The 22,524-nt window shown below is 34.4% G+C and overlaps 1 protein-coding gene across 5 annotated transcripts in view; it reads left to right on the top strand.

Annotated features, from left to right (window-relative positions):
- The window catches only part of mof (males absent on the first), a 324,099-nt gene that overhangs the window by 2,193 nt on the left and 299,382 nt on the right, over positions 1-22,524 (top strand). For all 5 annotated transcript variants that reach the window (XR_011331772.1, XR_011331771.1, XR_011331774.1 and 2 more), the window contains exons 2-4: positions 7,548-7,659; positions 11,940-12,087; positions 15,413-15,631. Coding sequence is in view for 1 of the 5 variants with exons in the window: in XM_069824006.1 (XP_069680107.1) it covers positions 7,548-7,659; positions 11,940-12,087; positions 15,413-15,631 (479 nt within the window). In the remaining 4 variants the exon portion in view is untranslated. The remainder of the gene's footprint in view (positions 1-7,547; positions 7,660-11,939; positions 12,088-15,412; positions 15,632-22,524) is intronic.

Genomic DNA, 22,524 nt, shown 5'->3' with positions numbered 1-22,524 from the left:
TGCATTGACTTGATTTCTTAGAAACAGACAAACGAACCCATTGTTACTCGCTCTTCCATTTGTAAATATAAACAGTGACCAACTGTAGAAGTTTAAAGAAAAAGTAAATAAATATCACAAATATTATTTGACGTAAAACTTTAAAAAGACTCAATAATAAAAGTCGGCTTGTAACCTGAAAACAGAAAAGTAGGGACATTTGAGCATCCCATCGTACTCGTGTCGGGACATGGGACTGTTACAAAAAAGTAGGGACAATCCCGACAAAATTGGGACAGTTGGCAACCCTATTCTATGGTCCTGTTTGTGTTAGACAAGTGTTAATTTATGTTTTGGGAAAGAAAGTATACCCATTGGATCGTTTGTGACACTCTCTTTGCGAAGAAGATAGCGCAGGAAAATTACTTGAATAAACTTTTCGAAGGTGAACAAAATGGGTGGGGGGGGGGAATGTTATAAATATGTGAAGGGACGACGCAAGGAAAACTATTCGAGTCTCCCTTTAAAGAATGACCTCAATGAATTTATTGTACAGGACAGAGAAAAAGCAGAAAAACTAAACTCCTATTATGCCACTGTTTTTGGGAATTGGGCAATAATACCTAACTTAGCTTCTGTGGAAAATATGGATCAGTTTTCTATCAAGCCTAGGGACATATGGAGGAGAAGGATCTCTAAATTTAAAACTCATAAATCAGTAGGACCTGATGGTATCGCTGGTGATATGTTAAAATTGGGAGGGGAAGCCATGATTCCCTATCTAGTTCATATATTTGAAATATCAATAAATAATGGTACTGTCCCACGAGATTGGAAAGATGCAATAGTGGTGCCAATTTATAAGTCAGGGTCTTGCTCAGATACAAAAAATTACAGACCAGTCAGCCTCACCTCTGTGGTTTGCAAACAGATGGAACACTTGATTTCAGCATATCTAAGGCAGCATTGGAATGATGCAAATTGGTATGGGTTTTGGGGGGGCTACTCATGTGAGAGTCAGTTAGTAACTGTATGTCAGGATTTAGCAGACGGAATAGATTCAAATAGCCAAATAGATGCAGTGATTATTGACTTTAAACGCGCATTCGATGTAGTCCCACATGACATACTGTTTGTTAAACTACAATCAGCGGGGGTTGACTTCAGAGTACTCCAGTGGATCAAGGTACTTCCGGGGTCCCGCAGGGGAGTGTCTTGGGGCTCCTTCTATTCCTCGCTTTTGTAAATGATCTGCCAGTTAACATCTTGTCCAGGGTTCGATTATTCGTGGATGACTGTATCATATATAGGGAAATAAAAAGTCATGATGATACTACTCTTCTTCAGAATGACCTCAATAGAATAAACGATTGGGCAATGGCCAACAAAATGAAAATAAATTCTCTAAAGAGCAAAGCCATTAGCTTTACAAGAAAAAAAATAATAATCGCATCGTATATGTTAGGGGGTGAAACCATTCCGGAAGTTAACAAATGTAAATACCTAGGAATAACATTTAGCAGCGATCTCATCTGGGGGAACATGTTACTGACACAGCGGGAAAGGCATAGAGGGCTTTACACTTTGTGATGAGGGTACTAAGGAAAGGCTCTGATAAATCCAAAGAGATTGCATATAAATCACTAGTTCGTCCAGTATTGGAATATGGTGCTGCATGTTGGGATCCTTACAGATTAGAACATATAAAGACACTGGAAAAGATTAAAAAACGGGCTCTCAAGTGTTGTCATAATAATTCACCATTAAAATGGGACACACTCACAGACCGGAGAACGCGAATTCGATTATGCGCAATGTTCAAAACATACAGAGGTGAGCTGTCAAATTACTCTTCAAGGAACGACCACTCATATAAATTGAGGGAAAGAAGACAAGAGGACGGACACTGGAAAGTTTTCTTTTCTCAATCGTACTATCAGGGACTGGAATGCTTTACCTGCAGACTTACTAAAGGCTTTACCAATAACCAAAAATGTATTTAAAAATAGGCTTAAGGACTTTACTAATAGACGGTAGTATTTTATACACACTACTTAAAGGGTGTAATTGATATCTTGTTATTTGAAGTGTTCTATCAGTGAGGAAGTGTGTTGTGTCAGTGAAGTATGTAGTGTCAGTGAAATCTATTGTGTAAGTGAAGTGTGTTTTTGTCAGTGAAGTGGCTTTGCAAAGTATTTGAACAGTGAAATGGTTAGAAGTGTTAGTGAAATCAGGTAGAATCAGTGCAGTGAGTGAGTTGGCAGCAAAATAAGTGTAGTGCCAAAAGGTACTTGTGCAGGTATGAACCTGTCACATTCGTGGGTCTTAGTTCGAAATTAGGGTTAAGGTACAAATTATATTTACTTTAAATGTTATTTTAAGTGACCATTTAATTTAGGATGCTCCTTGTTATTATTATTATTATTATTATTATTATTATTATTATTATTATTATTATTATTATTTTATTATTATTAATTATTGTTTTTTATTAGTTGTATTTATTATTAATTGTCATTATTGAGTGTAATTAGTTACCACTGCCACCGGGTATATAGCCATTTGCAGTGTGAATAAATACATTCAAATACATACATACTTCCTGTCCCATAGAGTATATTTATTGCTGTGCCATTAAAATTTACAACCCTAAACACAAGCAGCTAAAACAAAGTTACTACACTACAGTTTTCTTTTTTTTTGCTTATAATGGAATTCTGTGGTATTGAACTCAGTTTTAAACAACATTTAAGAGAGTTAAGATGTCGTTAAACTCCAGGAACGCTGCTAGAGCAGTCGCGTTGGTAGAGGATGACCGCAGTTTATGTTATGTGGCTTGGGTGTTGCATACAACTCCGTCGATGGTTTCACGTACAGTGCAAAGGTATAGGGAACTTGGTTCATATTCTCGAAGACCGGGAATGGTAGGAAAAGGTCATCTTCTTGCTATAGATGACCAGTTCTTACACCTTCAAGTGCTGCGTAACCACCACACCACTGCGATTGAAGCCAGAACTCGAGTAGACTAAGTGCGAGTTGTGAATGTCTGTGAGTGAACTATGAGGAGGAAGTTACATGATGCTGACCTGATCTCCAGAAGACCTGCTCCTGACCCAGAACTTAGAAGACAACATCATCAAGTTCACTTACAGTTTACAAGGGGACATCAGGAATCGGCGGACAAACAGCAAACAGTGGGTAACAGTTTTGTCTTCAGATGAGTCCCGATTCTGCCTCAGATCCCAAGATGGAAAAGAAAGAGTGTGGAGGAGGACTGGGAAAGATATTCTCCATACAACTTTTCATCAAGGACAGCATTTCAGGGAGGTTCAGTGGTGGTGTGAACAGACATAAGTTTGACTGCACGAACAAACCTTGTTTTGTGGAGGGTGGGTCTTTTACTGCCTATCACTACATTGAAGAAATTCTTTGACAACATGTTCTTCCTTTTGCATAATTTATTGGTGACAATTTCGTGCTCATGCAGGACAATACACGTCCTCATGTGGCACGATATGTCCTCCAGTACCTCAATGAAGTAGGGCTCCAACTCATGCAATGGCCATCATGCAGTCTGGATTTTAACCTAATTGATCATCTGTGGAATATTTTAGGAGGGAACGTCCGTCAACTTGCTCCAGATATTGTTCAAGAGCTACTGGGCCATGTATGCAATGCCTGAGCTACATAACTTAAGCTGCGGTCAACCTTTTCCACCATGCCTGCTCTAGTGGTGTTCTCGGGGCTTAATGGCATCTTAACTCTCTTACATGTTGTTTAAAACTGAGTTCAATATCACAGAATTCCATTATAATCAAAAAAAGAAAACAATAGTGTTGTAACTTTGTTTTAGCTGCTTGTGTTTAGGGTTGTAAATTTTAATGGCATAGTAATAAATATAGGGTGAGGAACAAGAAGTGACAAAGAGGGTGTCACAAATCACCCAATGGGTATATTTACCTTCCCAAAACATGAATTAACACTTGTCTATCATAAATAGGTTCATAGAAGCACACAGTAATGTTATAATTTGTATTATGTTTTGATATTTCAAATCTATACAAGTGTTGCGGTTTTTTTGCTCAGCAGTGTATATACCACATGAAACTATAAAGTAATGATTATGGAAAAACGAGCATTGAGGTAGTTTCGGTGATTTTGGAAGTAAAAATGGTCTTGCGAATTTGGATTTCAAAAGTTATGAATGAAATAGACACAAAATTCCTATATTGTAATTCCGTTTCCACTTCGGTCATTACGCTGACATCACTAAACAAAAGTCACCAGGTTTTGAAAATCCTGCAGAGATTCGTAAGGCATAATAGTGTATAAAAATCTAAACTAAACTAACATAACCTGTCACAGATTGGTAGGCTATATCACTGCCATCATGATCTAAACCAGGCCGTAATGCAGGATGTGTGACGTCACTCGATGGGTCGGGCTTTTCTATTTGAGTATACGGAGCTGAGTGAAATATATTACTTTAATGCGTGTTGGTGCTCAATTTTATTTAGTGTAATGTGTGTATAAGATACGTTCACTTCTTACTGCATAATATGTTGCAGAAATAATTACAAAACTGTGTTATTTTAATGTGAACGGAGTTTTACATGTTAACATAACCTGTTTGCATCAACATTTTAAGTTTGGAATGGAAGCTATTTTGAGATTTAATAAAGAAGAATTATTTATATTGTGATTTTAATTTAGCACATCTATCTTCCTTATTTGTAGGTAGAAAATTTACCACAGTCCCTCCTATGAAATTAGTGTAGGTACGTACGGTTGTGTGTTACTTCATCTGGTAGGTTAGATAAATAGAATTCAATACGACCCAGTATAGTAGGGAACAAATAAATAATACAATTAAATTGTTATTCAATGTAATGTGTGCATAAGTTCTGCCTGGTTCCATTTATTTGTTGCATAGTGTGATAGGAATAATTATAAAACTGTGTTATTTTTATGTGAAGAGAATTCACCATGTTAACATAACCTATTTGCGCCAACATTTTAAGTTGAGAACGAAAGCTATTGTGAGATTTAATAGAGAAAAATATATTTAGGATAAACTTCAGAACACGGTTATCTTCCTTACTTATAAGTAGAAAATTCACCACAGTTCCTCCTATGAAATGTACATACGGTTATATTACTTAACTGGGGTTAAACGAGCGCTGAGGTATAATTCCGGTAACTTCTGAACTGAAAACAGTTGAATTTATTTTTTGTGGAGATGCATTTCATCCTCTAAGCAAGGCATAATAAAAGCCTGAACTAACCGAACTAATTAATATATGCAAGGTGTATGAATACAAAGGGAACTACCTCAGCGCTAGTTTAGCCCTGGTAACATATTAAACTGATCATACTGGAGTACCGTATGAAACGAATAAATACAATTGAAGTGTAGACAAATTGCATTTACAAGCTGTACGTAGCGTTATGCTTAATTATTATGCATAATTGCGAATATAGAAATAAGGCAAGTACTGATAGAGTAAACATAACCTATAATGTCAACACATCAAAATATGCGTGCGATGCAACTGAAAATTGTTGAATCGTGCTTAAATGAATGTGCAAGAATTTCGTAATGAAGCCAGCGTGCTTTATTTCAATTAATTACAATACTAGATACTGTAAAAGTAATGAAAACTATAAGGTGTAATTTTTCATAATATACTATATTTATCTTGCTTTTAGTTCAAATTGTGTATATTATCAAACGTATTATTTATAATGTAGATTATTCACACATAAGAAGGGCGCAATAATTTAAATTTAATAAAACAAATACGGTAAACTAACAAAAATGGATTAGACAAGAGTAACATCAGTAACGCTGCACTTAGGCCTAATCATAGTTTACTTTACATCCAGTCAATGTTTCACTTTCACGTGTATATTATTACAAATATTTACTGTTTATAACACCAAAAATTCACTTAACCACATAAGGGCGCAACATTTAATCGAAATAAAGGCAGGTATTACACATAGGAACTTTGCCTGCAACAAAGTAATTTTCACATCAAAAATAATATTATACCTTACGTTGCAAGTGAATTGTGTCTCAAGTGTCTCACAGTCACTGTTTAAAATTTTACTGACGCGATTACACTGCATTTGAGAGAAATATATGTTATTTTTCATGTACTGCAACTAATTGATATGGTTGAAAGACCGCCCTTCGCGATCAGCTGTTAAGCGAGTCACGTGGTCTGCCTTACGGCCTGTATTAGATCACGACGGCAGTGGCTATATACAAGACATAACAAAAACCTAAACTAACCTGTAACATTCGTATATGCAAGGTATAGCCTGAGTGTATACTAGCGTGAAACTTTCGTAATGTCACCAAAGTTATGTTGGTATTACAGAGGAAACAGCTGAAGGTGTGGAAATGAAGTGGAAAGGAAACTATCTCAGCGCTCGTCTAAGCGTGCTTTTTTTAATATCATAATTTTGTACTTAAAAGCATCTTCCATTAATTACTTAAATAGGTGGCTAAATCTTAGAGAACAGCTCAGCAGTAGGGGAAGTTATCACCACTCTTGCTGTACACTTGCCACACGACAGCTGCTCTCTCTGTCTACTCCCGCCTCGTTGGCTCATTCCTTAGCCAGCCATAATGAAATTATGTGCATTCGACACAACACACAACAAACAAAATAAAATATGCATTCGACACTCATGTATTTAGCATAACACAACAAACTAAAATAAAATGTGCATTCGACACTCACGTATTTAGCATAACACAACAAACTGACACTCACCAGTGAACGGAACACTGTTGGAAACCCACATTTCAATTTATTCCACACACACACACAATAGTCACCAGAACCTCGTTTGCTTTAATCAGGACCTGCCATGTGTTAGAGAAGTTGGTTTGGGAACACATTACATTTCTATAATACTATCTGTCTAAACGACAAAATAATCCGAATCTGGGTGTACTGTTATATGTGCTGGAACTTAATGCCTAATCAAGAAATCTGACTAAAGACACTATTTAAAGTAGGTTATTTTCCTTCGGAAAGGTGACTGATTTTTTTATTCTTAGGCTAGAGTCTACTCAAACTCTGCAGCTTGGTATATATACATATATACCTGGATAGATTTAATTAAAATAGATAGGCTAAGACTTATGTAAACCTTATACAATAAATTTGTGTTCTCAGAACATTACAGGTCCTTCATTGACGTTTTATTGGGATTTGAAGTTGGTGTGGGTTTGTAGCTCACTTTTGCTGATTACCTCGTTTGGTCTTTTCTAAGGATAAATAACAAATTAAAAAAAATATTTTGTTGTAATGTTATCAAACTCTTTAATGTTGCTTCTAAGAAAGAGATTGCTGTTGAGTTAAATTGTTGTCCATATTCTCTAAAATATATTCACTTTTTCAATTTTACATGTTTTATTTCTGAATTCATAAATGAATTCTTTAGAATGCTGATTATTTAGTAACATTAGTACATTTTGTAGACCATATTGATGACTCTTACTAAAACACAAGTACTTTTGCATGTTATTGTTAATCTTTGTGTGCTTTCAGATCCAGCTGAAGTTATTCAAACACGGTACAATGATGTTGAAAGTCATTATGAATATTATGTCCACTATGAAGGATATAACAGACGTTTGGATGAATGGGTTCAGAGGGATAGGTAAATGTACTATTGAAAATTGCTGTATTTTTATATAATACCTATATACAAGGTGACTGACGAAGATGGTGCATTACTCTAGGAAGTGATTCCTGATTATCATTATGAAGGAAAAAAACTCGTACATAAATGTATCCGATTTTGAATACATTTGGAAATAATCATGGTTTTTGCTTCCGTAACTTCACTCCAAGTGTATTGTAAATAACACACACTGCTTGAAACAATGAATAGAATATTGATTAAAAAAATCACAATGGACTGCGAACTGTAATCCATTGCTAGCTTGCTGGTCTTCCATCCAAGTGGCCCAGTTTGATCCCTGGCCAGACCTGTGGTGGATAAAACAGACTTGTGCTGACAGTTTTGTTCAATTTATTCATGACCAACAACAGGCAAAGCACTGCACACTGTTCACACTCAGGTGACTATGTTCATTGCTGCAGAAGGTGAGGTTTTTTGAGAACCACCCTTAATGCAAATTTTTCAGGTTCGTAATAATGTGAATGTACTTCAATAAATTTATAATACACCAATATAGTTTTTCTAGGTAGTTTAATTGCTTTTTATCTATGCAGATGACGTGAATATGTTAGGAGAAAATCAACAAACGATTAGGGAAAACACGGAAATTTTACTTGAAGCAAGTAAAAAAGACATAGGTTTGGATGTAAACTCTGAAAAGACAAAGTATATGATTATGTCTCGTGACCAGAATACTCTACGAAATGGAAATATAAAAATCGGAGATTTATCTTTCGAAGAGGTGGAAAAATTCAAATATCTTGGAGCAACAGGAACAAATATAATGACACTCGGGAGGAAATTAAATGCAGAATAAATATGGGAAATGCGTGTTATTATTAGGTTGAGAAGCTTTTGTCATCTAGTCTGCTGTCAAAAAATTTGAAGGTTAGAATTTATAAAACAGCCCATATTACCGGTTGTTCTGTATGGTTGTGAAATTTGGACTCTCACTTTGAGAGAGGAACAGAGATTAAGGGTGTTTGAGAATAAGGTGCTTAGGAAAATATTTGGGGCTCACAGGAGTGAAGCTACAGGAGAATGGCCAAAGTTACATAACACAGAACTGCACGCGTTGTATTCTTCACCTGACATAATTAAGAACATTAAATCCATACGTTTGAGATGGGCATGGCATGTAGCACGTATGGACGAATCCAGAAATGCATATAGAGTGTTAGTTGGGAGGCCGGAGGGAAAAAGACCTTTGGGGAAGCCGAGACGTAGATGGGAGGATAATATAAAAATGGATTTGAGGGAGGTGGGATATGATGATAGAGACTGGATTAATGTTGCACAGGATAGGGACCAATGGCAGGCTTATGTGATGGCAGCAATGAACCTGCAGATTCCTTAAAAGCCATTTGTAAGTAAGTTTAATTACTTATAACTTCGTAACTTCCACATTCATGTTCAACTTTGAGGAGGGTGTAAGTAACTCAGTCAATATGAGAAATGTGACATGTTTTTATCAATTTTTTTCATCACGGTGATATGAGGAATTAGTTTTTCGAGTATTGCACAATCTTCGTGGATCACTTTGTGTGCGTGCATGCGTGTGTTTGTGTACGTTATTTAAGTACAGAATATCTCTCTTTTTTTTAATATGTTAGTTTCAAGAAAAAGTACAGTTCTAGAAAAAAAAATGGCCTGCCTGAATTTTCTAAGTTTCTGATTCCATGCATTGTGCTTTGCTCCATTCTCCAAAACTGTGGTACACAAGAGATCACTTTGACACTTAATGAAATTTATTTTATATCAATTGTTGTAACCCGAGAGGCATTTGAAGAGATGCGATGAAAATTGATCTATTCTTAATAGTAGAATATTAAAACAGAAAATCAATATCCCGAATTTAAAAGAAAACTTACAAATTAAACCAAACCCTTTAACTCTATTAAATATAGAATATAATCTAAATTTAACAGAAGAAATACTGAAATCAGAAGTAAACACTAAAATACTGAAACAATTGTCTTTAGAGACAATTAATATTAGGTACCCTCCACAAAACTGGCTTCATTTATACACCGACAGATCTTTGATCTCCAGAGAACAAGGTGCAGGTGCAGGTGTTACACGCTGTCTCTTTTCACTTTATAGATCTCTTGGATATGGAACAACAAGTTTTGATGGTGAAATCATTGCAGTAAGTGAATGTCTCAGGAATCTTCTATGCCACATCAATAAATTTAGGAATGCAGTTATATTGTCAGACTCCAAAGCAGCTATTCTATCAATCATCTCTAAACACACAATTTCATCTCAAACAGCAGAAATATCTAAAATACTCTCTCAATTAATAGCAAAGAAGGGCAGCACTGCTACTTACAGACCTGTTACTAAATCTATTTATTACTCTGTGAAAAGATTTATTAAATCTACATACTTAGACTTCAATAAACAAAATTTGATAACACAATGCCAAGGGAAAAAATGGAATTCTCTGCATCAAAATCCACAGTTAATTCCCGATTTACCACGCAAATCGTCTGTAGCTGCATTTAGATTGGCAACAGGCCATGATTGTTTGGCCAAACACCTGGATAGAATTGGAATATATCAGTCCCCTAACTGCCCATTGTGCAACTCAAACCAAGAAATTGATTCGGAACACCTCAAAATCTGTGCTTCAATGGCTGGTCATGATAATATCTTTGAAAAATATTGGAGTGCAAGAGGTCAAATGACTTTATTGTCAAACGCCTGGCATTAGAAAACAACAACAATAGTAGAATATGATGTTATTTTTTTAGTAGGTTATTTTACTATGCTATATCAACATCTCATGTAATTTAGCGTCTGAATGAGATGTTCTTCATATTGGGTTGAGGGAAAACTCCGGAAAAACATCAACCAGGTAACTTGTCCTGACTGGGACTCAAACCCGGACCACCTGGTTTTGTGGCCAGATGCGCTAACCGTTACTCCACAGGTGTGGATGTGTATGTTTAGTCAACTGCCTGAAGACTTGTTGGAATTTCATAAGTGACACCAATAAGGCATCACTCTTGAGACAACTAAGCCAGTAGGGTGGCCAGTTCGTTTCCCCTTCCATTGCATATACTGCTGCCTAGTACATTTCATTAATCAGACTTCAGATGTATACAAACAAATTATTCTTCTTCTGGCACATATTGACAAGTGAGATGTACTGCCTGTTAATAGATGTACATACTGTATGAGCCAGAACCTCAATCAGAGGTAAATAGTAGATGACTATATATCTTGATTACACAACTTTTAACACTATATCACTTCGGAATATAAAGTATATATATGCTTTCACATGTTAATTTTAATTAACTATTTATAAATTGTGCAGTAAAATAGAATGATTCTTAAACGAAATTAATCTGCATAATAAATAAAAAAAAACTCTTTCCTCGACAGTATTGAACCTTGGACTTTGTAGTTTGCAAGCAAGCATGTTAGCACAGAGCTATCAGAATGCTTGCAATGAATTGTCGTAATTGGGGTTGTTGTACTGTAATGTGTTTGTTAAATGATGACTCTTAGGCATTAATTTGATCTTATTCTCAGATTAAATTCGTGCTTTTGCATTGGTTGTGAAATACCTTCCTGTAATACCGTTCAAATAATACTGGGTTGAAAACCATTGTGATGTGAATTATGCTTTAAGAGTCAGGCCATTTTTTGTTTCTGGGACTGTATAGAAGTTATTGCAAATTACCTGCTTAATGTTATGATAATGTTATTACAAAAATGTTGATTCAAGTATACAGGTATGTGGCAGAAATACTTCTTTTTTAAAGGACACCCAATATTAATTTTTACATTTTTGAAATCTTTATTCAATTTTATATGCAGATACTTAAAAATTTCACTTATGCTGTTGAATATTCTCTTGTAAATGTTATGTTATTATGCTTTTTTCAAAGGCCGTAATATGTAATACGAAATAAGTTTGTGTATCCATCTAAAGTAGACCATGAAACTAACAAAACATTGACATAAATCAGCAAAGGCTCTTTTTTTATTCCTGAATTGAGAATCGTTCATCATGGCAATGCTTACTGAAAGAGAAAGAATGTACCTCATTAAATAAATTACATATCTCTTGTTGATTTCTCTTTCTGTTACCATAACTTACCATCATTAGGATTTTTTTCACTTTATCAGCTGGACAGGAGTCGTTGACAAAGGAACATCAAAAAGATAACCACACTTTATATTATTAAGGGAAAAATGTGATAAAATGTAGATAAGTAGCAATTATTTTTTTTTGTATGTAGGATAATGATCTCTCACTTCGATATGTCGGATCAACAATGGAAGAACAACGAAAGGATTTCTGCGGGAGACCTTTTATCGGATCAGTCAGATAGAAAAATCACAAGAAATCAGAAAAGAAGGCATGATGAAATCAATCATATTCAGAAGGTAAGTAATTGCCAGTTTTTATTGGGTAATGTAGTGGTGCGTGACTTGTTTTTATGATTTACAAACAGTGAAAGTCCAGTATAATGCAACTGTTGGGGGACATAACTTAATCCCCACATAATAATTTATCCATGGTGTATTGGAAGTCGAAATTGCGATAGAAAGGCTGAAAAAGTACAAGTCTCTAGATATCGATCAAATTCCAGCAAAATTAATATAAGAGGGTGGAAGCACATTATCTGGTGAAATTTATAAGCTTGTACTTGCTATTTTGAAAAAGAAAATTGTACCAGAACAATGGAAAGAGTCCATAATTGTACCTATCTTTAAGAAAGGGAACAAGACTAACTGTAGTAACTTTCGAGGATTATCACTTTTGTTGACGGCATACAAAATTTTGCCAATTCTGTTGAGAAGATTAACTCTCTATATAGATAAAATTATTGAGGATCAACGGTGTGGTTTTAAGCATAATAAATCGACTGTGCACTTGCACACTCACACACACACACTTGCACGAGGTGTGAAGCATATAGAGAAGTTGCAGGTTTCCTTACTTGTATAGGAAACTAATTCGTGTAATGAAAAACCTTCAGATAGACCATGGACAGAAATAAGGTATAGAGATGAGAGTGATAACTGCGAGACCACTGAACTGCTTAAAAATTGAAGTTATTATGAAGTTTTAAATCACTTTTGTACATTTTTCACATTACTGTGTGCAGAAATCCATGGCAAGAAGAGTCCATGACGGGCCAAGGCTGAGATGTAATACACATAAATATAAAATACTTATTATATGAGGGCTATTCATAAAGTAACTTCCGTTTATTTTTTACAAATTGTGAATGACGTTACAGAATTGGGTTACATTATGTTTGAAAGTATACACTCTAGTTTATTTTTCCACATAGTTTCCAGTCACATTGAGACACTTGTTGTAGCGTTTGACGAGCTTTGAAATTCCGCAGTCGTAGAATTCGGCCGCCTGCGACTGAAGCCATCTTACGATGCTGGTTTTCAACTCTTCGTCATCGTCAAAGCGCTTCGAACCAAGCCACGTCTTCATGTGCATGAAGAGATGGTAATCACTAGGCGCCAAATCTGGCCTGTAGGGAGGGTGATCCAATACTTCCCAGTTGAACTCTTGCAGTTTGGTCGCAATGCGATGCACTGTAAGCGGCCGGGTGTTGTCATGCAGGAAAATCACCCCAGAGCTCAAAATGTCACGACGTTTGTTTTGAATGGCCCTTTTCAAGTTTGTTAGTGTGTGTTACAGTAACGTTCAGCATTAATTGTGGCATTCCTCTCCAGAACTCCACTAGTGACAGTTGTCATGAGTTTCCTCATGGAAAGTGTTTGATGACACTTTGTGGGTTTTTTCGGGGAGTGAGTATGGCCCCACTGCATTGATTGAAGCCTTGTTTCTGCATTCACATACCGCACCCAAGTCTCATCTCCTATCACAATCTGATCGAGAAAAACATCACCTTCTCTTTCGTAATGCACAAGAAAGGACAGTGCTGCTCTCATCCACTGAGCCTTTTGTTCCTCAGAAAGGAGTTTAGGCACCCATCTGGCAGGAAGTTTCTGGTAGCCCAAATCTTTGGTAATCACTTTGTACAGAAGAGTAGACTAATCTGTGGAAAATCCTCACTGAGCTCCGACATGGTGAACCTGCGGTTTGCTCTAACCCTTTCGTCAACCAAACGAATCAGATCTGCATTCATGATACTTGGTCGACCACTTCTCTCTTCATCATGGACATTGGTTCGCCCATTTTTGAACATATGGCACCATTGTCTTACACTACCTTCACTCATTACGTCTGGCCCATAAACTTCACAAAGTTGGCGACGGATTTCACTAGCTTTACAGTTTTTGGCCACAAGAAATCTTATTGCAGAACGTATCTCACACCTGGCAGGATTTGCGATTGCAGCAAACATTTTGACAGCACATGGCTCAGAGAGGAAGAAAGATCCGACCTTGACTCTACCGCTGCTCGATGAGTACTGCTTCAAAGTACACTCCACTGCAAGAGCAGCACCACTGTCTGTTGTTACGGACGCTATATGAAAACGGAAGTTACTTTATGAATAGCCCTCGTAGTTAATGGAAAAAAGATTGGAAGTAGGGAAAACATGTTGCTATTTCTTGTGTCTTGTAATGAAGCATTAAAATATGTTTTTTTCCTCACCATCTTTATCCTTTTTAGAGGAGGTAATTGTTAATTAGTCTTCATAGTGAAATATCACTCAATCTTCTTAATGTATCCAGCTGTTTGCTGACAACATAAAGTCCACTATAGTCCACTGTAGTTTATTCAGTTGTTGTTTTCACGAGAAATGAGGGGTATTTTGATCGGTGTTCATTACAGATGCCTGTTGCTAGTAGCCAGAGTTGGGGTATAGTCAGTATATACTGCAGGGCTGTGTCTTCTGCAACTGGTACTGATGATTTTAATTTACTTCTTTTGTGGTGTATGGATGGACAGTATAGAAGAATATGTTCCAGATCTTCATTATGATTGTTACACCACAGACAAGTAGGATTATCAGAAATGTGAAATCGGTGTAGGTACAATTGTGTGACAATGTGACCTGTTCTGGCTCTTGTTAAAAATGTTTGAACATGTCTGGGCAAGTTTTTGTAGATTTCCAAGTCATTTGGTTTCTTTTGTACAGAGTGTAAAATTTTTTCTTTGTCAGAAGAGAGCCAAGAGTGAAATATGAAGCTTCTGTTTTGTGATGGAAGATATGTTATTTTACTGAATGGCAAAGTCAGATTCTTCTTCAGGTAACAATGATAATGAGATAATGATAAGAATTGGTAAAATAATGACGAAATAGTATTCACACTGAAGCATATTTTTGGAGCCGTTTTACATAAAATAGCTGCTAAAAGTTAACTAACTTTGCTGATAGCTATAATACTATTTGTCAGTAATTAATTATTATGAAGACTGTGACTTTCCAAAATCTAGGTTTGGTCACGTGACTCACATTACAAAACCTTTATGCACGTGGCTATTCTCTAGATTGTGCAAATCTTAGTCACCCAGCAAAAATATACTGGTGTGTGATCTAGTAAAAAGCAACGGTTAATAGAATTTTTACACTAATCAAATTGATTGGCATTATATAGAAGATGAGAATAGACTACAGTGGACTATAGTGGACTTTGTTGTCAGCAAACAGCTGGATACATTAAGAACATTGATTGATTATATAGAACATGAGAATAGCAGAAGCAATGGTAGTAGAATGGTAATTGAAGCCTTGCTATAATGTAGATCTATATAAATTTATTACTTTTTTTACAGACTTATGCTGAAATGGATCCTACGACAGCTGCACTTGAAAAAGAGCATGAAGCTATTACCAAAGTAAAGTACATTGACCGTATTCAGATAGGAAGATACGAGATTGACACCTGGTACTTCAGTCCCTATCCAGAAGAGTATGGGAAACAGTCAAAGTTGTGGATATGTGAATTCTGCTTAAAATATATGAGATTAGAGAAAACTTATCGGTATCATTTGGTGAGTATATGCATTCTAGTAACTGGGCAGTCACATGTTAAGGCCATGTCTTTTAATAATACTAATTTGTAATTTGGTTACTTTTTGCCATTATTTTTTCTGTTTTGAATAAATGAATACTGTGTGGGTTTGAAGTCTCCGTAGCATCTCATTGAAGTAAGTCACAAAGTAGGACCACAAGACTAATAATAATTATTAACAAATAAGCTAGTGATCAATTACGTGAAGGTTACTCATCATTTGTTCATAAGGAGGGTGAGAAAAAGCTCTGAAAAGCCTCAACCAAGCAACTTCTCTCAACTGGGGTTTAAACTCACTGCCTTATAGGTATCTTCATTAGGCAGTGCAAGTCCAAATGAACAGTCTGAACTGTTATTTACAAACAGGTATTGTGCCTCGCTAGATTCATTTTCCATTTTTTCAGAGTGTTATGAACAAATTTTCTGAACAGTTCTGACATATCCACTCAAGTATACTCGGTGTCATTTTTAACTTTTGGTATCTAATAATCTGTTCCCTGGTTATGTAATACGAAAATGCTTTAATGTAATTTATTTGAGTGCACTAAAACTTATATTTCCTTAACAAGTTATTTTATTTGTTAATTGAGAATATTCAATTCTGAAGCTTTCTCTCCAATCAAATTTTACATTCATCTTGCAATATACATTTCACATGAACATTTTAAAATATAACATAAATATAGTGTTCAAATTCTGTTATATTCTTCAATTAAACTTATTCATTTTCCTCTATCTTGTGCATTCTCATCTGTCATCCCGTATTTCCACATTGATTGTTGTACATTGTGGTTCTACGTAAGGTTAGAGTGACCAGATTCCCATCGATAAAAAAGAGGACACAAAGCTTAAAAAAAAAAGGAGGACATTGTTCGAAAAAAGAGGGCAGAAAGTATTATACGTAGATTTCGGCTTAGGCCTATATTATATTTTAAATTACTTCAATATCTATTTTATTACAAAATATTTACAGTACAGAATTAGGCTTATATCATACTTAAAGGTATATTAATATCTATACAAAATAATTATGAAGAAACTTATAGTAATGATTTTACAGTTAGCTACACATGAAAGTCAAGAGATCTATAGTTATTAAAGAGGACAGAAAATATTTCTTTAGATTCACATTTGCAGCTCAATCTCTCGATTTACTAACTACTTGTGAGCAACAACCATTACAAGGAGGAGCAAAGAGAGTTATGATCGTTGGCAAAGAGTGTATTCCATCGATACTGCTGCCATCTACAGACAAATTACTTGAAAAAGGCGGCAAATCAGATAATTTCAAAATATCAGGCATACAAGTTACAAAAAGGAGGACATTTCTTGATTTTTTTAAGATCCACCCAGACCCCAGACAAAGGCCTGAAAAGGAGGACATGTCCGGACAAAAGAGGATATCTGGGCACCTTACATAAGGTCGATTTCTGCGTCTAAAATTACAATTCACTCAATCCACAGTGATTAAAATTAGTTTTGCATTTTAATAATGGATAATGCAAATGCATAGTGTTTTGATGTGCTTTCTGCAGTCTGCAGAATAATGCTGGAAGAGTTTGATGCTCAAAGTCAGAAGGCAAGTGTCTTTAGAGTAGGTATAAATACATCTATACCACTACATTTATGTATAGATACACTTATTGCTAAAACATCTGATGTGAATGATATCTTTCCTTGGAAGTGAATGTTTCCAGAACATAGTGTACACATTTTAGGAAACCACTCTAAAAATTATTCTGCACTCCTTTCTTGGTTAGATATCGGAAGAATCACGAAATCCTGATACTACTAATTTCACAATTTGGGACATCTGGCCGACATCTACTGCTGACCACTAGGATCCAGAATACAAAGCAGAGGTTAACTTAAAAATAAAATACAATATGATTTGTGGAGCATCTTCTGTGGACCTATGGAAAAATAACTGAGGAAGAGACTGATGAAGTGCTTTGTATGGAGTGTGGCATTGTATAGGGCAGAAATATGGACATTACGACGAAGTGAAGAGAAGCGAATAGAAGTATTTGAAATATGGATATGGAGAAGAATGGAATGTGTGAAGTGGACAGACAGAATAAGAAATGAAGCTGTGTTGGAAAGAGTGGGTGAAGAAAGAATGATGCTGAAACTGATCAGGAAGAGGAAAAGGAATTGGTTGGGTCACTGGCTGAGAAGAAACTGCCTACTCAAGGATGCACTAGAAGGAATGGTGAACGAGAGAAGAGTTCGGGGTAGAAGAAGATATCAGATGATAGAAGACATTAAGATATATGGATCATATGAGGAAAAACAGAGGAAGGCACAGAATAGGAAAGATTGGAAAAAGCTGGGTTTGCAATGAAAGACCTGCCCTTGGACAGAACACTGAATAAATGAATGTATGACTGATTTGCAGAGAGAATACAAAACAATAATAAATTTAAAAATAAAGTACAATTTGATTTCGGAGAAACATGAAAGTACCATGAAGAATAATGAAATGAAGTAAATAATATTACGTAGTGTTATACAATTGATTGTGTAAAATGATAATAAATCTCTCAATACCATTAGACAAATTTTGTTAATGTCCTCGTTAGAAAATTTAAAAGAAAGGCGAATGATTTTGGTTAACTTAAATGAAGTTCCCCTAGCACCAAAAAGAAGTCCTTTCACTTCCCATGTATTAATATTCATTTTGTATATCTCACTGAAGTGAGGAATACATGGATTGTAAATAGAGTTCTTTCCATCGTTAACGTTATTGGCTTGTTGATCATCCTTCTCAAAATGGATAGTGGGTTCAAGAATGAGGTCTCTTTGATTCCGGCGGTTGATGGCTATGTCTGCTCTTTTGGTTGATCCATTCACAGCCAAGCAGTGCACTTCATCGTAAACTTTGCCTTCTGAAGAGTGGTTGCGTTGGAGCTTCTCACTTTATGGTGGCGTTTGTTCCTCAGTAGTTCTCCTTTAGGGCAATAACCCAAAACATGCCCAATGATTTCTACTTCACTGCATCCTGGACGACTACAATTTTGACATTGGAAGGAATGACCTGGCACAAATCGTACTGCTGCGATGTTTGTGGACATCTTTATGACATTGGTTCACTCTGAGGATGATCCCTCTTCTATTACTAATCCAAGAGTTGTTTGTTTGTTTTTTTTTTGTTTTTTTTTTTTGTTTTTTTGTTTTTTTGATCTTCACTATAAGTCACCACTCCTTTACCTTTTTGTAGAAGACGACACCAATTATTAAACGACCTCTGCTGTAACTCAGATCTTAAACTTCGTCCTGTCATCGAATGTGCTTCTGCATTGTTAGGAATGTTTAATTGTGAAAGAGCTTTGTTTTTCAGTTACACTATTCCTGCAGAAATGGAGATGTTCGTCATTTATTTTTAGAAGACTTCTGGCAACATTGTAGTGTTGGAGGTGTACTTCCCATTCAACATTAAATAAACCAAGGCCACAATGATTCTTTGGCGCATATAGCATGTCATTTGGACAATTGTGCAGTAAACCCACAATTTTCTTAGCACCTGTCCGGACAATTTTATCAATATCAAGTAAGAAAGATTTCGGAATCTTATTCAATGGTGTACTTTGGAGCGGATAAATGATCTTAGACCATTTATACTGATTCATAATATTCAGTTTTTGATCAGATTTCAGTAAATTAGTGGTGATTAACTTGTAAATATCTTTACCAAAAGTTCGAATAATACTTGGTTGATCAATTACAGTTTCTGCAGAAAATGTACCTACTTCCCAAATATTTGACGATTTCACCCAGTCCAATAGAATAAATTATATTTCCACAATTCAGAGTGTTTTGGCTGAGATTACCATAAATGAATACAATATAATATTTTATTACTCAGTCAATGACAAATCAATGTAAAAAATGACTTATTTTATAGTCATTAAGTTTATATACATGAATTACAAAATTGCGAACGTTTTCGCCTATTCAGGCATCCTCAGGCAGAGTTATACAATATCTCATTGTCACATACGTAGCTATTGGTAGTGAGCACTATTTGAATTAGTAATGTGCAAGCTATCTCCATTATTAAAATGTAATATTACAGGTAGTAAACTTAATAATGTTAAAATGTTAAAAACCATTTAGTAATTAAACTTCATAATATGTGGAACTCTTGTTCAGTCCAATGAGTGGTGAATATCTGAAATGTATAAAAATTTAATAGAAATGGGAATTTCAAATGTAAATTGTAATCGGATTGGATATTTGAAGTACTCACGTCGTTTAAAATGTGATCACTGCATAGTTAGCAACTGTGTGGATTACTATAACATCCTGTGTTTTATGTAAATTATCTGTAATGAAATAATAATTAATATCAAATTTAGTATAATTTGAAAGATTGGAGGGCTAAATGTGGAGGTACTTACGTAGGTGAGATGACCTGTTGCTATTAGGACGTAACTGGTATGATGTGGGGGAAGTGTATATTCGTGTAAACAACTACGCGGAAGAATACTGCGTGGTGACGGGGTTAGAGGTTGTACAGGGGATTTCGGATTTGGGTTAAATTTTCATTAAGAATGCTGTTCTCTATTTGAATCTGTTCAGCAATGTAATATTCTTCTGCAGAATTTATCAATTTAGTTTCTATTCCTGATTTTAATATTTTTAAGGTTTCATTTGCTGGGCCTAATTCATGTCCAGTATCTATTAGATGAGATGCATATGTAGATTTCTTACGATTATGTTTGAAGTCAGAAATGTGCTCATTATATCTAATTTTGAAATTTCTTTTGGTTTGTCCTATATATTTTTCTTTACATGTAAAACATTCCAATCTGTAAATACCATTATTGTGGAGTTTGTTAACTTCTTAAAGTCTATTGTTTAAATTGTTATTGAGTTTATTAGTTGGTTTGTGTGCTATGAAAATATTTTCTTTTTTAAAAAAGTTAGCTAATTTGCTAGATATATATTTATTATATGTTAAACTAAAGTATTTTTTGTTGGTCTTGTTTTGTTTTGTTAATGTAGATATATTACTTAGTTTTTTTTTTCCTTTTATTCTTGTTTATTAGTTTTTTTAATCAAATTAGTACTATAGCCATTTTCGTTGGCTATTTGTATTATTTTATTATATTCTTTCTTGTAATTGTTTTTACTTAGTGGATTTTGTATTAATCTATTAACCATGTAATTGAAGTTACTTAATTTATGTGCAGTAGACTGTTCTGAATTTATGGGGATGCTATGGTTAGTAATTTCAAGTTTTCTATAAATATTAAATTCTAATTTATTTTTATGTTTTTTTATCATAATGTCTAAAAAATGAATCATATTATTAATTTCAATTTCTTGTGTGAATTTTAAGTTATTATGCAAATTATTGAAAGATTCTAATATTTGTTTATTGATTTGTTGGCTTTCATAAATTATTAAAGTATCATCTACATATCTATTGTAAAGTGTAATATTGTGTGTTTTTAGAATATTATTGACTTCTTTATCTTCAATATCTTGAATAAATGTTTCAGCAAGTAAACCGGATAATGGGTTGCCCATAGCTAATCCTTTTTGTTGTGTATATATTTTATTATTGAACTGGAAATAATTCTGTTTGGTTACTATGTATAGTAGTTTAATTATTTTCTCTATTGTGGATTTTTGTATATTGTTTTTAAGTAGTTTTTTCTCTATTATGTCAAGAGTTTCTTTTATGGGAATATTAGTATATAAATTTTCAATATCTAATGATAACATTTTAGTATTTTTTGTAATCTTGAAATTTTGAAGTTTATTAATCAATTGATTTGAATTTTTTGTTGTGTATAAATGTTGTAATTTCAAAGCAGATTTTAGAAAACGTTGGAAAAATTTGCATATTTTATAATTTCGAGAATTTATACAATTAACTACTGGTCTCATTGTTATTGGGTTTTTATGTGTCTTGGGTAAGGTTTTCATAGATGGAATTTTTGGATTTTGGTTAATATATTTAAAGATTTCATTAGGTGGGATAATATCTGGCATTGTTTTCAAAACGGTTCTAATTTCTTTTTGATAAATATCTGTGGGATCATTTTTAATTTCAATAATTTGATTTTTCTCAAAAAATTCTAAAGTTTTTTTGCAATATTGTTCTTTATCTAAAATTACTACAGCATTGGATTTATCGGCTTTGACTTGGACTAAATTATTATCATTAAATTTTTTCTGTAAGTTATTTAATTTTCGTTTTATTTGTTTGGCTTTTTTGAATTGTTTTTTGGTTTTGGAACTGTTTTTGTAATCTTTTATTAACTTTGCGGTTTGATATCTGAGAAAATCTTTGTTTGGGTGAGAACAATTTTGTATTATGGTTTCAGTTTCAATTATTAACGTATCTAATGTCTGGTTTATATTGGGTTGAGGAAAATTATATTTGTAACCTAGATTCAAAATGTTAGTTTCTTCCTGTGTGATTACTACATCGGTTAAATTAATTGTCCTGTTGGGTTTTGGATTCTGTTGTTCAATATCATGTTTAATTTCAACTTTGTTTGTAAGGTTATCTAATTTCTTATTCAAATTATTGTATTTATTTTCCATTAGTGAATGGATCTTTTCATTAATTTCTAGGTCGACAAGAGGCCATGTCTGTCCAAAGGTCTTTGAAATTATTAAATAAAGTTCATATAACTGTATGTTTACGTTTTCTTTCTTTTTATATAAAAACTTGATCTCATTTTTTATCCAATTTATTTGTGCAGTTATTTTAGTCTTAATTGCAGTTTTTGTATTTGATTTTATTCTAATTGTGGCGTATTTGGGAATGACTTTGTTTTCTAAACATTTACGATTAAACCAAATATTAGCTATCGTATTATGAAGTTTAATTTTACAATTCAAAAAAGCCAAACA

Source organism: Periplaneta americana, chromosome 4, assembly GCF_040183065.1.
Source record: "Periplaneta americana isolate PAMFEO1 chromosome 4, P.americana_PAMFEO1_priV1, whole genome shotgun sequence".
Taxonomy (NCBI): domain Eukaryota; kingdom Metazoa; phylum Arthropoda; class Insecta; order Blattodea; family Blattidae; genus Periplaneta; species Periplaneta americana.
The sequence above is the reverse complement of the archived record's forward strand: the minus strand, read 5'-3'. Positions and strand labels throughout refer to the sequence as shown.